The 15,724-nt window shown below is 29.8% G+C and overlaps 1 protein-coding gene across 1 annotated transcript; it reads right to left on the bottom strand.

Moving 5' to 3' along the window:
- Positions 1-938: 938 nt before the first annotated feature.
- Positions 939-6,502, bottom strand: LOC112790345 (beta-galactosidase). Its single transcript, XM_025832689.2, has 19 exons — positions 6,056-6,502; positions 5,881-5,976; positions 5,637-5,749; positions 5,449-5,515; positions 5,273-5,365; positions 4,951-5,094; positions 4,494-4,582; positions 4,303-4,408; positions 4,124-4,211; positions 3,933-4,051; positions 3,673-3,834; positions 3,343-3,518; positions 3,101-3,210; positions 2,893-3,002; positions 2,701-2,811; positions 2,299-2,409; positions 1,984-2,189; positions 1,659-1,793; positions 939-1,430 (listed from the first exon to the last, which is right to left on the bottom strand). Exons 1-18 carry the CDS (start codon positions 6,212-6,214, stop codon positions 1,688-1,690), a joined length of 2,166 nt encoding a protein of 721 aa, XP_025688474.1. The 5' UTR covers positions 6,215-6,502; the 3' UTR covers positions 939-1,430; positions 1,659-1,687.
- Between the last annotated feature and the right edge of the window lie 9,222 nt (positions 6,503-15,724).

The raw sequence follows: 15,724 nt of genomic DNA, 5'->3' as shown, positions 1-15,724 counted from the left end.
AATTCTGTATAATTTAAAACTCTTCCTCTTCCTCCTCCTCATCTTTTGTTGCTTCTTTTTTTTTTCATCATCATCATCATCACCATCTTCTTCTTCTTTTTTTTCTTATTCATCTTTTTTTTTATTTTACCTTCTCAATTTCTTCTTGTTTTACTCTTTTAACAAGAATAAAAATAAAAAAAATCAAACAAAGAAGAAGAAGAAACACATAATGCTGCAAAATTACTTGGAAGAGAATGAACTTACATTCATTTAACTAAAAGAAAGAAAGAAATAAGGAAAAAAAGAAGAAAAAAATGAGCATTAGTGGAAACATTTTTCTGTATTTGCAGCAAATTTGGGTGTAATACGGAGATATTCGGGTGTATTTTTATTCTGATAAGTTATGCATAATTAAAAACTCTTTCTCTTCCTCCTTCTCATCTTCTGCTGCTTCTTCTTCTTCATCTTCTTACAACAACAGTAGTAAAAAAACGACGATGAAGATGAAACACGTGAAGAAAAAGGAGAAGAAGAAGAAAGAGGAGGAACGCGAAGCGCGCTATGGAAACCATTGAATAGCGCGCGTGTTGACACGCTCGTATGGGTGAGCGTCCTTTTTGTTGGATTTAGCCCAGCTTATGTCTTGTAAACCAAAATGACAAGTATGTGTAACACTCTTAAAAAAAAATGATCAGAAACTAACACATGTCAGACACACGAACACCTTAGTTGGTGTATTTATGCTCTGATTTGTATAACCATGCACTAATTATCAAGAATAAATGTTATATATCACTCACATAATTCTCTAAAGAACGCTACACAACAACTTAAAATCTTGATTGATGCAAAATTCAACTATTCTCAGAATTACCCACTCCTCTCAGCTGATCTTTTCCCTTCTTGCTATACAAAAATCTAAGATAAAGTAGAACATCACAAATTAGTGCTGCAACTGAGATCAACAATGCAAATTCCAAGCCGCTTTTATTACTTTTCATCAGTTTGTTCTTACATCATATTCCCAATAGAGAAAGAAACTTATATCTGGTGCAACAATGTAGCAATTTGATATATATATAAGGTATGTGTAAAGGGCTCAATCTTCATTACAAGCCCTGTAATGTGTATACATAAAGTAATCAATATTCAGCACAATAGTTCTTGGCTTATATACACAGCATCTCTCTGCAACGACATTTCTCTTATCTACATTTGCTTTTGGGCCTTCTAATCCTTAGAGCATGTAGTAGGATTGAACATTGATTGAATACTCTCTGTATATACTTGAACCTAATATATGATCTGAGCCACATTTATTTGGTGCAATCATTGGATCTAAATGCATAAGGCTAAAAATGAGAGCTTCATTGTGTTTTTTTCTAGACAGATTTTCTTCTGGAGCTACAGTTACCAAGCAAGATGAAAGATTGCTTGCTGATGCAGTTCTGCCAAAAAAGAAAAGAAATAAAGATGACAATGATGATAAGCTTTGGAAAGATGTTAACAATATAAGATTGTATCTAGTTAAGGGCATTGATTAAGGATTCAAAAATGTAAGGTTTATATTGAGAAACCAAAAAGCTTAAGTTTTTTAATGTACTAAGTCAAATGAACGTTTACTAATTTTTCTTTTTCTGAAAAAATGGGAAGGAGATGATTGGAACTTGGAATACCCTTTCAGAAGCATCTTTATGTACACACTTCATGTTCTCTTCACCAAAGAAATCCCTGCAGGATTTCCTCCCCACTCCTCAAACACAACCAAGGAGTTCCCACCTGGTCTTAGCCATGCGCGAGGAACATGGTACCTGTCCGAACCACAAAAATAGTTTCAACATTATTCGCTTCTGTAACCAAGTTCTATGAATTCTCAAAAAATTTGTAGTAACTTTTGATGTTTTGGAAGAGGACTCTGAAATTTGCTATATCATTTGATTCTCTCTTTAGGAGTCAAGCATTCCTTAACTATCAGCGAAAAAAAGTTGTATAAATTCTTACCATCTCTGGGAAGGTTGTCCACAGTTTGTAAGGCATTTCTTCTCAGTGTAAGTTCCAGCATAGTTGCAAGCACCACAATTACCGCCTGCCTTGTATCCAGGCCAATGGCGACCGATGCTCTGACCATTTATCCATATTTCACCCTTTCCCATGGTACTCATATCTAAAGCCAACGGTTCATTGCCGGCTGGAGCGCTAAAAGTTGTCTAATAACATTAAGGAACAATACAATGACTCAGAATACAAGTAGATGAAGGTGGATAATCTTTGTAAGAAGAACAAAAATGCAACATTTTGCTGAAGATCTATTCTTACCTTGTACCATGTCAAAGGTTGTTTTACAGCTAGCAGTGATCCTTGTACCCAATCAACAGAGCTACTCCCACTTTCAGTATGAAGGCTCAATGATTCGCCTTTCAGACCAACCTGTCCAACAGCATACAGATTTTTAAGCTAATAGCCGTTTTCAGAAACCAAAACCATTTTGATGCATTGATTCATCCTCATGTAATTGGTGTGGAAGGTGGTCTGTTAAACTAATGCGATAATATATGATATTTTGTAAAACTATTTTACACCGACAATGCAGCCTTATCCATACTAAGCATCTCATTGTTCAATTTTCCACCTAAGAATTTGGTAAATTTGCTTGGTGAATTATGATTTAAAACTTTTCAATGTTGCTAAATAGCTGAAAAAATTTATAAGATAACAAACCTTGTAAGACCATTTCTGCTTAGATAGGTCTCTTGTCCCTTCATTTAGACCGTTCAATGTGACTGGACCTAACACCCCAGCATTCCATTTCTCAAAGTGTGTACCCACATTCTGGTATTGATCAAATAAAAATTAGTTGAGATGAAAAAAAATCTAACGAAAAAAATATATGTTAGCAAAGAAAAAACTAACCGGGAGACCGACTGCGACACTAAGTAAAGAAATCTTGTTGTTTCCAGCCCTTAGCTTAACACTGTCACTAAATGTCAATTTAGGATTATCCAATCCACCATATGAAGTTCCTGCATTCACAACAAAGAGATTGATAATTGAAAAAAAAAAGGGTGTTTTCTAGAGACACTAATCAAGAGAAGCACACTAATTATTAATTATAATTCACCTGAAAGTTGTCCATTAATGAAAACATGCAGAACATGCCCTGCTGACATTGCTGTAAGAACAGGAGATTGACCATTCCTTAGGAAACCTTCATTAGGGCTAATGTTGACACTGAAAAAGGGATATTGAAATCGATTTAGATGGCGAGAAGACAGAAATATTGAACATCAAAACATGTAAATCTTTCATGGTTTTAAAACCATGCTATCTTTAATTAAGTCCAACGTGTTGAAAGATACTTACTCTGTCATGTACCACAAATAATCTGAAGAGTCCTTGGTTACATAAACCTGCTCCAAGAGTGAATTTGCAGTAAGGCGATCATTTGGACCCGACGACTCGGGTACTTCATTGAATGACAGCCAACCAAATCTACCGATTACTGGAGTCATCTTCCTCTCGAATCTCAGGGCACTAACCTGCATTAAATTGAGACACAGTAAGTAATGACCAGAAAAGAAAAAGGAAAAGAATGAAAGCACAGTACATATAAAGAATTTATGCACAATAACACTATAATCTTTCAGCATATTTTCCATTATTAAGGAAAAGTATAAATGGAAATTGTGTTACCTTTGCAGTGTTGAAAACTTCAGTCTTGCAGTCAGGAAGGATACTAATAGACCAAGCCGGTACATCATACACCCCGTTTCCAAATCTAACTTTTGCGGAAGATCCGGTGTTGTAATTTGCAAGGAATGCAGCACAGGAAGTGGTTGTCTTGTAGACATGTGCCTAAGGTTACAAAAACAGAACAAATCAAATTGAAAGCAAATTAAAATTTCAATGCAGAGAGAGTTCTGTTTGTATTCTTCATCAACTTAGACTCTTACCTCAATGTTGTTAGCAATGAGTGTAAGTGTTGGATCCACAGCCACCAAAGATGGCTCACATTGTTTAATTGCTTTATGCAAATCTCTCAAATGAGTCCATTTTGGTTCATTTGGTAGTCCTGAATGGAGAGATGAACAAGGTTAGTTCAGATAGTAATGCGGCTTTATTATCTAAAAATCTTAGTACATACCATATTCGTCTAGGGGAGCGTCGTAGTCATAGCTTGTGGCAATGAAACGGCCAGCAGCCGTGCGGCCGAAGTTAGTTCCTCCATGATACTTCACACAAAAATTAGATACATCAGACATGAGACCTAAATCAAATAGTTATAGTCTACAACAATAATGCATAGGATTAGGAGCAACATACCATATAGTAATTAACAAACGAGCCGCGATTCTGAATGAATCTGGCAACCGAGAATGCTATGTCTTCTGCTGGTCTGATGGGGGTTGCGCCACCAAAAGCAGTGTACCTACAAAAATGGCAGAGTTGAATAGAAGATTGAAACACCAGGTGAAAAATTCTCAAAAATGGTAGCATTTTTATGAGATATATACCAGCCAGTCCAATTCTCAGTCCACATCTTGGGCTTGTAATTCTTGTTGGGAGTGAAGCCTTCGCAGTAGAAGGCATTGCAGGTGTCAATCTACAGCCACAGTAAATGAAATCAATTTTTGTCTTTGAAATTGAAAACACAAACAAGTTGGTTGGTCCCCTCATGAAAAAAGTTGAATTGCAACCAAGTTCCCAGCTATGCACTTTAATTACCCCAATTATAGATCGAACCCTCAACAAGGAGAAAAAAGTGCGGAATTTGATACAAGAATTGCAGATGTAAGCCACAGAAACCTCATCCACCAAGAAGATAAAAACACGTGGTTTCAACAACTTATGATAAAAGTAGCAACCTTAACCCAACCAAAGTAAAGCATAAACAGTGTTACAAAACCCCACCACCATAGTTCAATTAGAAGAAAACAAAATAAAATGAATAAAATAGAGTAAGTATCTTACAACAGGATCAGGAGCATCTTGTTGCTTGCACATAACCCATGGAACACCAGTGTCAAGAGCCACAGCCATTGATGCAGCCCATCTTGTGTATGATCTTCCAGGAGCACCAATTTCCCATTCCACTGGTCCATACTCATTCTCTATCTGTCATTTTCAATTCAATTATTCCAATTATTATTTATTTATTCAAATTAAACCACCACCAATCACGATTATTATTATTCTAACTACTAGTTGCCCCTGCATCAAACAAAACTTTAATATCTTATCTTATTTAAATTACATATTAAATGAACATTATTAACATTTTTTTTCTGGTTACCTGAGACATGATTATTGGACCTCCCTGGCTTTGAAACAACCCCTCTGATTTCATCAAGCTTACAATTTTCTGAGTGAATTTTTGCATTGCAGCCTATACAAATCATCACAAATATTACTCACTAATATTTTTTATCTTTTGATCAATTAATAATAAGTAAAATTGACAGGTCCAACCTTGAAAGGTCCATTGTCTGTTCTGAACTCAATACCCGGAACATATTTTAGCCAAATAGGGAATCCCCTGAAAAATAATAATAAAAAATATAAAATACAAAAACAGAACATATGACTGGTTGCTAAGAATAATTATATAATATTGTCCATAAATTATTATTATTTTTCTTTTGGGGGGAAATCAATACCCGAAGTTCCATTCAGCACAAACGTAAGGACCAATGCGGAGATGAACATAAAGGCCAGCTTGTTGAGCCAGCTTGACGAATCTCACCAAGTCATACCTATCTTGAAAATAATACTGAAAAAGAAAAAAAATTTTCTTCTAAGTTATATGAACGAAACATAAACTATTTAAGTCCTTAATAGTTTTGGCGCACACGCCTGCACGCACGCACACATATAATTTTGTTAATTTGGCATGTGCATTACATTTCCAGGAGAAGGCTCATGTCCATTCCAGAAGACATAGGTCTGAATGACATCAAGGCCGCCGTCTTTGGCCTTTTGAATAAGGTCCGGCCACATCTGTAATCACAAGAGAATAAAGCATGAAACCTTTGATTGATTGCATGCATTGGATATGAAGCATGATGAAAACACCAACCTGGGGTGTGCTTCTTGGATAGTGAATGGAGCCAGATATCAAGATCCTTCTTTTCCCATTTATAATAAGAGATTTGTGATCGTATGTAACAGAAGCAGTTACACAAGTACAAACCCACAAGAACAACACCACAGGCACCACATGAATTTTTCTCTCCATCCTATAGGTTTTGAAGGGCTTGGGTTTAATGTAATAAAGATAATGGATGGAACTTGGAAGTGTTATGTGGTGGTGGGTTTGTTAGAGAGAGTTGAAGTGGTTAATGCAATTCAATGGCAACTGAATTCAATTTATATATAAAGCATTTGGATTTTGGAGGGATCAAAGAGGGTGGAGTGTGAGTGGACCCATTTACCCTTTTTCTTTTTGTCCTTCTCATAACTAGTGGGGACTCTCTCTCACTCACTTCACCTTATTCTCAACACGGAACCATTCACATTTAAGCATTCTATGCCTTTTGCTTTGGGTCATTACAAATAATGTATGTATCTTCATTCTCTCTAGGTGAAATATTTTGTAAAAAGTCAAATGCAAATTGTTTTTGCATAAAGATAGTCGGAACTATTAGATAATCAAATATATTAAATTATCTAATAATTTTTAATTATCAAATTCATATATATTATATATGAATGTTTACTAAAATATATATATATATATAATAAAAAATAAAAAAAGAAAAATGCTAGAAAAACAACAAATTTTGTAAGTTGTAGCCATCAATTAGTCATCAATAGTATATTTAATGGTGTGAGATTTTATCTAATAGTAAAAAATCACTCATTTTTATTTTACTGATTAAGTACTGACCAAATTTTAACAAATCTACTGACCCTAGATTTTTCCTAAAAAAAAATACTGTCACTCTTATTTTAAATATTTTTCTCTTTTATCTTGTGTTATATTATACTGATTTTGAAAGATTAATTCAATTAAAACACTCTTGTCCATACCATTAAGGATCATGCTTTACTCATCTATAAATAAATAAAGTAATATATTTGCTAAAAAAAAGAGATGTAAAGTGACATTATCAAAAGTAGAAGTAATATTACCTTAAAAAAATGTTATGTGTATATAAAATGTACAATTCTTTTTTCTATGTATTACTAATGATATCCTTAGTTATTGGATAAGTACAAAATGTGAACACACTTCTATTTAAGATTTTCTATCCTTTGTTTTTCTTTTCATTTAATATTTTCTTTGTAATGTTCGTTATAATTATATTTAATACCATCAAATGTAAATATTACAAAATAAACTTTTAAAATTTCTTCTTTTATCTAATTAATTTTAGTTAGAAAAATGTCACATGCATATTTTTTCAAAATTTGATAAATACATTTATGTCTTGAAAAGCAAATGAAACTCCAATTACTATGAAATAAGTATTTTAACGTAAAGAAATATAATTTTATGTGGATGTGACAATACGAGGAGAAAGAATTGTTCGTTGTCTCTAAATTTACAAAAATTAATCATTCTTAATAATGTGGATATTAAAAATATTTTTAATAATTTAATTTTTTAAGTGGTATTTTAAAATAATTTTTTTATGTTAATAATAGTAAAATTTTTATAATAATAGTTATTTAAATTATAATAATTCACTTATGCAATGTAAATTTCAATTTTAGATTAGATATAATAAAAAATTTAATAAAATGAAGAATTAGGGGATAAATTAAATTATGTTAGTACAGTAATGTATTTGGAGATTTATTTGCCTGAGTGGCAAAATCGTCATTTTAACAGCAAATTTTAAAAAAAGTTTTTGTACCATATATCGATCCTAATTAATAGCAATGCTTTTTTTTTTCTTAACTTAAGCATTGTCTGTATTCAAAAGTCACTTGCATTGTAAAATTTGTGTATTATTAGTTTAATATTAAATTAATCCAAAATTAAAAAAAATTATAAAAATTTTGATCTTTTAAGGAGTTTGATATTTTTTTCTCACCCAAAAACTTTCTTTTATTGATGTGTTGTTGAATATCAAACATAATCTTTTACGATGGAAACACATTGGTGCAAATTTCAAATGAAGAATCTATGACGGAAAGTGGAGACTTTATATTATTATAAAATTTATGTTGTTGAATTATTGAGGTATTTCTTAGTCTTAAAAGAGAAAGTAATAACTCATTTTTATTCACGTTAAATAAAGAGGAAGGGTTACTCATTCTTATTTCTATCAATCTCCTATATTTTATGATATACAGATATTAATATAATTCGAATTTAAAATTTTTACAAGATACAAAAATGTGGTATATATATAAAATAAAAAATATTTTTTAGATAAATTATCGTAATATTTTATATTTTATTATATTAAAAAATAAATTAATTTTTTAATATTTTTTAATTATATAAAAATTTTAAAATATTTTTTATTTTAATAATTAATAATATATACTATTTTTAAATTTATTTTAAAAATATATTACAAATAAAATTAGACATATATATTAATATATGATAGTATTTATGTGTGTATAAATCTATTAAAAATAATTTTTTATTTTTTATTAAGATACGATTATAAAAAATACGTATGTCAAATAAACATCAATAAATATCGTATTCAAAATAAATCTGACATACAGACACAATAAATAAATAAATAAATAAATAAATATATATATATATATATATATATATATATATATATATATATATATATATATATATATATATATATATATATATATATATATATATATATATATATATATATATATATATATATATATATATATATACTTCTTAGTCTAATTTTTTCCGTCTGCCAATATCATATGTATATAGTAAGGTTTTGGGTCGTTGTTATTAAGGGGACATATATACTCACGTACATATACAATTTTTTTTTCAAATGTTTATATTTTTTGCATATAAAAATGAATTAAATTGTTATATTGAGAAGCAAGTTCTTAGAAAATTTTGAAAAAAAAATATATTTACAGGTTTTTGAAAAAATAAAATATCAACTAAATTTTGAAGAAATTTTTTAAATTAATTTATAGTTTTTGAGACAAAAAAATACTTAATAAATTACTAAAGAAATTAAAAGCTGGACTTACTTATAGATTCTTGAAAAAATAGTATATATTATATACTATTTATCTTTATGTCAGGAACTTATAAGTGTATTATTGCAATTCTTCAAAGTCTTGGTATTTTTTTCTTCAAAAACCTATAAATAAATTTATCACAATTTTTTCAAAGACTTATTTTATATTATTCTTTTAAAGACCTATAAATTTATCACAAAATTATATTATTACTCTTTAGTTTTACTTCACAGTTCATAATGCAATTGCCCTTCTCAATATCATTTGAACAGTAACTTCAATAAGCAAAAACAATAAATAATAATGTTTATAAGCTATTTTTTCTCTTTTCTCCTACTTTAGTGGCATAAAAAATCTATCTTGCTGCTGGTTGCATGTTACTTTTTCCTCCAATTACAGTACTCCATTTGATGGCTCCAAAAAGAAAAGATTGGACTGAATAACTATTAGAAGTTAAAATTACCACATCATCAATCATTGTGTGGGATTATCCTACTATTGATGTTTATACTTCATAGACGATATTTATTTTGATCACATGAATCTTTATAAAGATTTAGTCAATTATTCAGTCATTAAAATTAAATTTTTATATCTTATTTGGCATGGAATGTTTGCTGATTTTCATTTTTATTTTTTATCTTTTTAACTAAAAGAGGTAACATATAAATATTATTTCAAATTTTCAACCAGTGATGACAAAAATAATTTTAAAAAATAAAACTGACAAAAAAACCTTCAAAAACTAAGTATTATTTTGGAAAAAAGAATACTATTCATTTTTTTATAAGTAGCATACAATTTATACATTTGATCTAATATTTTTTCTAGAAACATTTTAATAATTATCTAAAAAGTGCATCTAAGATAGTAAGGTAAAATTTGATTTCTAGACCCTGTTTCTCATTTATTTAATTGTTTGGTCATTTTCATAGAAACAAACTCATCAAAAGAAAAAATCATCGCCTGACACAAAATCACCCAAATTTATGGGTAGAAAAGTCCTATATATATTTTTTACATTATACTTGCAAAAATTGCATTGAAATTTGAATTTTAAAGTCTTTTTGAAAGCGTATTTTTATATTTTATTATTTTTGTCAAACTAATATTGCATAATTTTTTATAATTTTTATTTTTTAAAATTTTTGTTTTTGTCCACACTTACAATTTTTTAGGTCAATTGATAGTAATTCATCCAACAAAGAAAAGCATATTTATAAGGATAGATTAGGCCTTTAGATCTAAAATTGAAGTTTTACCATTTAATTAAAGAGGAAAAACATTATTACGTATACCTTACAACATAACATTTTAGGCCATATAACGGTGGTCATCATCATATCATATATAGATAAAATATAGATAATAATTGTTTTCTAAATTAAACATACATTTCTAAGTATTCAGATAATAATTTTCATTTAAAGAAAATGACATATTAGACTCCTTATGTATTTTGTTAAGAACATTTTTATAGAAGTTAGTCCTTCTGTTGTTTAGACACACAAAAAAAGAAGTCCCTCTTTTGTTTTTTACTTTTTATTTTAAATAAATAATTAGAGCATCCCAAGAAATTGAAGAAAAGGATACTCTAGCGAGGAAAAAAGCATGCAAATTTCTAAATAGACAATGTTTTCCACTACCAATTATTTACTGAAACAATACTTATCAGTTATTACAATATTAAGTTTGATGACTAACATTTTAATCAAACACCATAACGGGAAACGGGTATTTTTCTAATCTTTAACCTGTTTTCCAAATCAAAAAAGGAAAAAGAATCTCATACCAAACCAGGACAAATAAAAAATGGGTTTTGTAACCTGCTCTTCTGCTCCTTCCTTAATTTATAGAGGAGGGAGTGTTTTTATCCTTTTTTTTTTCTTTTTAAAAAACAAAAGCAACAAAATTACAGTTTTTATTATTGTTCCATGAAACATAAACGCCAGTAAAAAGGAGCAAATCATAATCAACTAAACGAAAGTAATACTTTGATGTTAATGGCAATGAGTTAGAAATTATATATACTTTTGTATCATATTTGTCTAAGTTTAAAGATTCTTTTGTCCTTTTCGTATATAAAGAAACAAAAAATACTAATAAAAATAAGAATAAATAGTCATTTTGACATATGAAAGATTTTAATTTTAATAAAATAATATTTAAAAATATTAATAAAAAAATAATTTCTTAAAAATTATATTTTATTTGATAAAATAATCTAAATATTATGTTAATAATTTATTTATTTAATTAATTGTTAAATTTTATATAAAAAATACTAATTTATTTTTATCTTTTTTTATAAAATTACAAATTTAAACATACACTTTCTCTCTACAATTTGTCTCTCTCATCATTATTATCTACCACTATTTTTTATCCTTCACTCATTATTCCTATTTCAATATGTATAACAGCACCTCTTTTTTGTATGAAGATTTTTAAGTTAGTTGAGAATGAGGATTAAACCAAAAAAATATAAGTAATAAATATTTTTTTAAATTATGCAATGAAATTGATAAATAAAAGATTATTTTTATTTTTGTCTTTTTTCACAGTGAAAGAATAAAATGATAATGAAAGTTGCAGATTTTAGAAAAGAAAAAAGTAATAGTACGATATATTCTGATTTCGCAATAAAGTGTAATGTGATCTATGTTTAGTCTCCACTATAATAATGGTAGAATTTTTACCAATTTCAAAAGACTCATACTCTTATCAACTACCTAAGTTATCCCAAATTAATAAATCACCTAGGTGTTAACCCAACCTAGTTAAGGAGAACTAATTGCACTTTAACCTAACATACTTTCGAAATCAAAACGCTCAAACAAATGTTAAATGGATTTTGTATGTACTACTTTTTTTGCCTTTTGTATCTCTCAAAATAAATTTCAATCTAGACAAAGAAAAAAGTAAAAACACATTCAAAAATAAAAAAAATAATAGCTATTTTTTTATGATTTTCAATATACACAAAAATAATTACATATTTTCTTGATGGTTCTTCAATATATAGAGTTTCATATCTCTTCTTTAATATAAGAATACTTTTTCTTTTAATCAAGTTAACCATTGCATTCTTTAAGAGTTGATTCCATTAACATTGAAGAGAAAAACGTTCTTTCTTTATTCTCTAAATATTATATGCAGCAGCTCTTCAATAATATAAAATCTGATTCTCTATACGTAGATGATGTAGAGGAGATCTTTCCTTCCTTAAATCAATTAGAATGTATAGTTGTTGTCCAATCTCTTATTTTTGAAATGTATTAATGGCTATGGTTATAATAGAAAATAATTAATTATTTTTATCATCATAAAGTACCAAATCAAATCTTGACTTAACTCTTTTGTTTTTACCACCTCCATTTCTACCACCATAATAAACTATCCAATTTTTTAGTTTTTCACTGTCTCAACACACACCTCTCTCTCTCTCTTTTATATATATATATATATATATATATATATATATATATATATATATTACACACTGATGATAAAATTTATGTCGGTTTAGAATTTCTCAATAAAAAGAATTTTTTCATTGCAAGCATAGTCTAGAACAACAATGGATTCTCCATCAAAGTTTAGTTTTAGTTATCACAAGTTCAACCCAATAAAAATAACCGACAATATTACTCTCGGGTCGTTCTCCCTAAAAATTGCAATCGAATGCTCAATTATTGGTTATGAGATTCACGGGAGTGGGTTGATGAAAAGGCAAGAATTTAAATAACAATAAAATAAAGAAAATAACTAAAGATAATAAATACTAAAGAGGCATTCATGGCAAGGATTGAGAACCAAAATTTTCTATCCTAGTCATTAATCATAACATAACAATTACCAAGAGTTAAGCCTATTACGTTATCTCTAACATCGGGAGAAGATCAAGTAGACCTAGTTAATCATAATCCATAAGTAGCATCAATGGAAACAAGATTAACTAACAACTCTAGATCACCAACATAAGTTGGGTATTAATGACTCAAGATTACCAAACTTCTCTTTTCAAGTCAAGAATGCTAAAAAATCTACTCTAACACTAAGCTAAGTATTTTATCAAACACTTGGAAGGTATAAAAGAAAAATATAGTAAAATTGCAATAATAATAAAATCTAAAACTACCAAATGTAAGAAAGTAACACTAACAACTCAATTAAATAATAAGAAACATAAAATGGTATCAATTGCATTAAAAGAAATGAAAATCAACAAGAGTTTAATAACATAAAAGTAACCAAATATAAGAAATAACAAGTAAAACTAAGAGAATCAAGGTAATAAAACAAGGAAAAGTAATTAAAACTATATCAAGACAAGAAATAAAACCTAAATCTAAGAGAAATTAACATAATTCTACTCTAATTCTAGAGAGAAGATGGAGCTTTTCTCTCTAGAAAATGACCTAAAGCATGGTTCCTAAACTACACTAATTGCTCCCCCTTGTTCCTTCTTGAATTTGGCCTCAAATACTTCAGAAATGAGTTGAATTTGGGTTTGAATGAGCTCATAAATCGCTAGTCACGTTTTCTTTAAGTGAGTTACGTGCCGAGTGTCACACGTACGCGTGGCTTGATGAAATCTACACTCATGCGTACGCGTGACACATGCATACGCATGGCCATGAATTCCACCAAATCCTCATTTCTTCATGAATTCTCCACTTTGCATGCTTTTTCTTCGTTTTTTCAATCCAATCTTTGTTTTCTAAGCCTAAAATCACTTAACAAACATATCAAGGCATCAAATGAAATTAAAGTGAATTAAATTTAACAAATTAAGAGTCTAAAAAATATGTTTTTAACCTTAAGCACAAATTAGGAAGAATTCACAAAATCATGCTATTTCATTGAATAAATATGAGATAAGTTGATAAAATCTACTAAATTCAACATAAGATAAACCCTAAAATTAGGGTTTATCATACACACTTACACTCTCTCTCTTTCACACACACACTCTCTTTTTCACACATACTCTCTTTCTCTCTCACACACACAAATCAAACTAATTTGTGAAATCTGATAAAGATGAATTCTAAAAAAAACACACACATAAACACAATGTACACTCTCTCTCTTCCAAACACACTCTTTTTCTCTCACACACACATACACAAATCAAACTAATATGTGAAATCTGATGAAGATGAATTCTGAAAAAAACACACACATAAACACAATGTACATACACACACTCTCTCTTTTACACACACACATAAACCAAACTAATTTGTGAGATTTGATGAAGATGAATTCTGAAAAAAAAAAACACACACACACAAACATAAGTTAAACACAAACTAAACTAATTTGTGAAATCTGATAAAGATGAATTCTGAAAATGATAATTAGGAATTTCACTTCTTTTTCTTCTTTTTCTTTATATATGTATTTGTTCTTTACTTAAGTGTTTAAAGAGAGGAAGGAGAAGTTAGATGTTCTTGGTAGCGCCAGAGTCGAGAGGAGGTTGCTGGGCATCGTAGTGGCAGCGGCAACGTCAGATTCGAGGTAGGGGATGATAGGAGAGTGGTGGACGAAATTGTGATCATCAATGTTGTATTCTTTGTTATTGTATGGAATAATTATAATGGCTCTTTGCTATGTGTGGACACAACTCCGTTCAACTAACCAGCAGTGTACTGGGTCGTCCAAGTAATAAACCTTACGTAAGTAAGGGTCGATCCCACAGAGATTGTTGGTATGAAGCAAGCTATGGTCATCTTATAAATCTCAGTCAGGCAGGTTATAATTGATTATGGATTTTCGAATAATAATAAATAATAAGCAGGAAATAAAGATAAATAACATAGGATAGAAATACTTATGTAAATTAATGGTGGGAATTTCAGATAAGCGTATGGAGATACAGTGCCCTTTCTTTTTCTACTTTCCTACTTCTTCCTTCAATCCTTTTTACTCCTTTCCATGGCAAGCTGTATGTAGGGCATCACCGTTGTCAATGGCTACATCCCATCCTCTCAGTGAAAAAGGTCCAAATGCTCTGTCACAGCACGGCTAATCATCTGTCGGTTCTCAATCAGGTTGGAATAGAATCCCTTGATTCTTTTGCGTCTGTCACTAACGCCCAGCCTTCAGGAGTTTGAAGCTCGTCACAGTCATTCAATCCTAGAATCCTACTCGGAATACCACAGACAAGGTTTAGACTTTTCGGATTCTCATGAATGCCGCCATCAATCTAGCTTATACCACGAAGATTCTGTTTGGGGAATCTAAGAGATATGCGCCCGGCCTAAGGTAGAACGGAAGTGGTTGTCAATCACGTGCGTTCATAGGTGAGAATGATGATGAGTGTCACGGATCATCACATTCATCAAGTTGAAGTGCAACGAATATCTTAGAATAGGAATAAAGAGAATTGAATAGGAAATAGTAGTAATTACATTAAAACTTGAGGTACAACAAAGCTCCACACCCTTAATCTATGGTGTGTAGAAACTCCACCGTTGAAAATACATAAGTGAAAGGTTCAGGCATGGCCGAATGGCCAACCCCTCAAAACATGATCAATAGTCTCCTCAGATGAAGAATAAAATAAAACTGAGACCAAAGA

This window comes from Arachis hypogaea, chromosome 3, assembly GCF_003086295.3.
Source record: "Arachis hypogaea cultivar Tifrunner chromosome 3, arahy.Tifrunner.gnm2.J5K5, whole genome shotgun sequence".
NCBI lineage: Eukaryota > Viridiplantae > Streptophyta > Magnoliopsida > Fabales > Fabaceae > Arachis > Arachis hypogaea.
Note: the sequence above shows the minus strand (reverse complement) of the source record. Positions and strands in the feature narration are given on the sequence as shown.

Excerpts from the sequence above, each read along its gene's own strand:
- LOC112790345 (XM_025832689.2), bottom strand. The coding sequence starts at position 6,214 with ATGGAGAGAAAAATTCATGTGGTGCCTGTGGTGTTGTTCTTGTGGGTT. Across the intron at positions 5,977-6,055 it reads ATCCAAGAAGCACACCCCAG|ATGTGGCCGGACCTTATTCA; the intron begins GTTGGTGTTTTC and ends TTGTGATTACAG. Across the intron at positions 3,835-3,932 it reads TCATTGCTAACAACATTGAG|GCACATGTCTACAAGACAAC; the intron begins GTAAGAGTCTAA and ends TTGTAACCTTAG.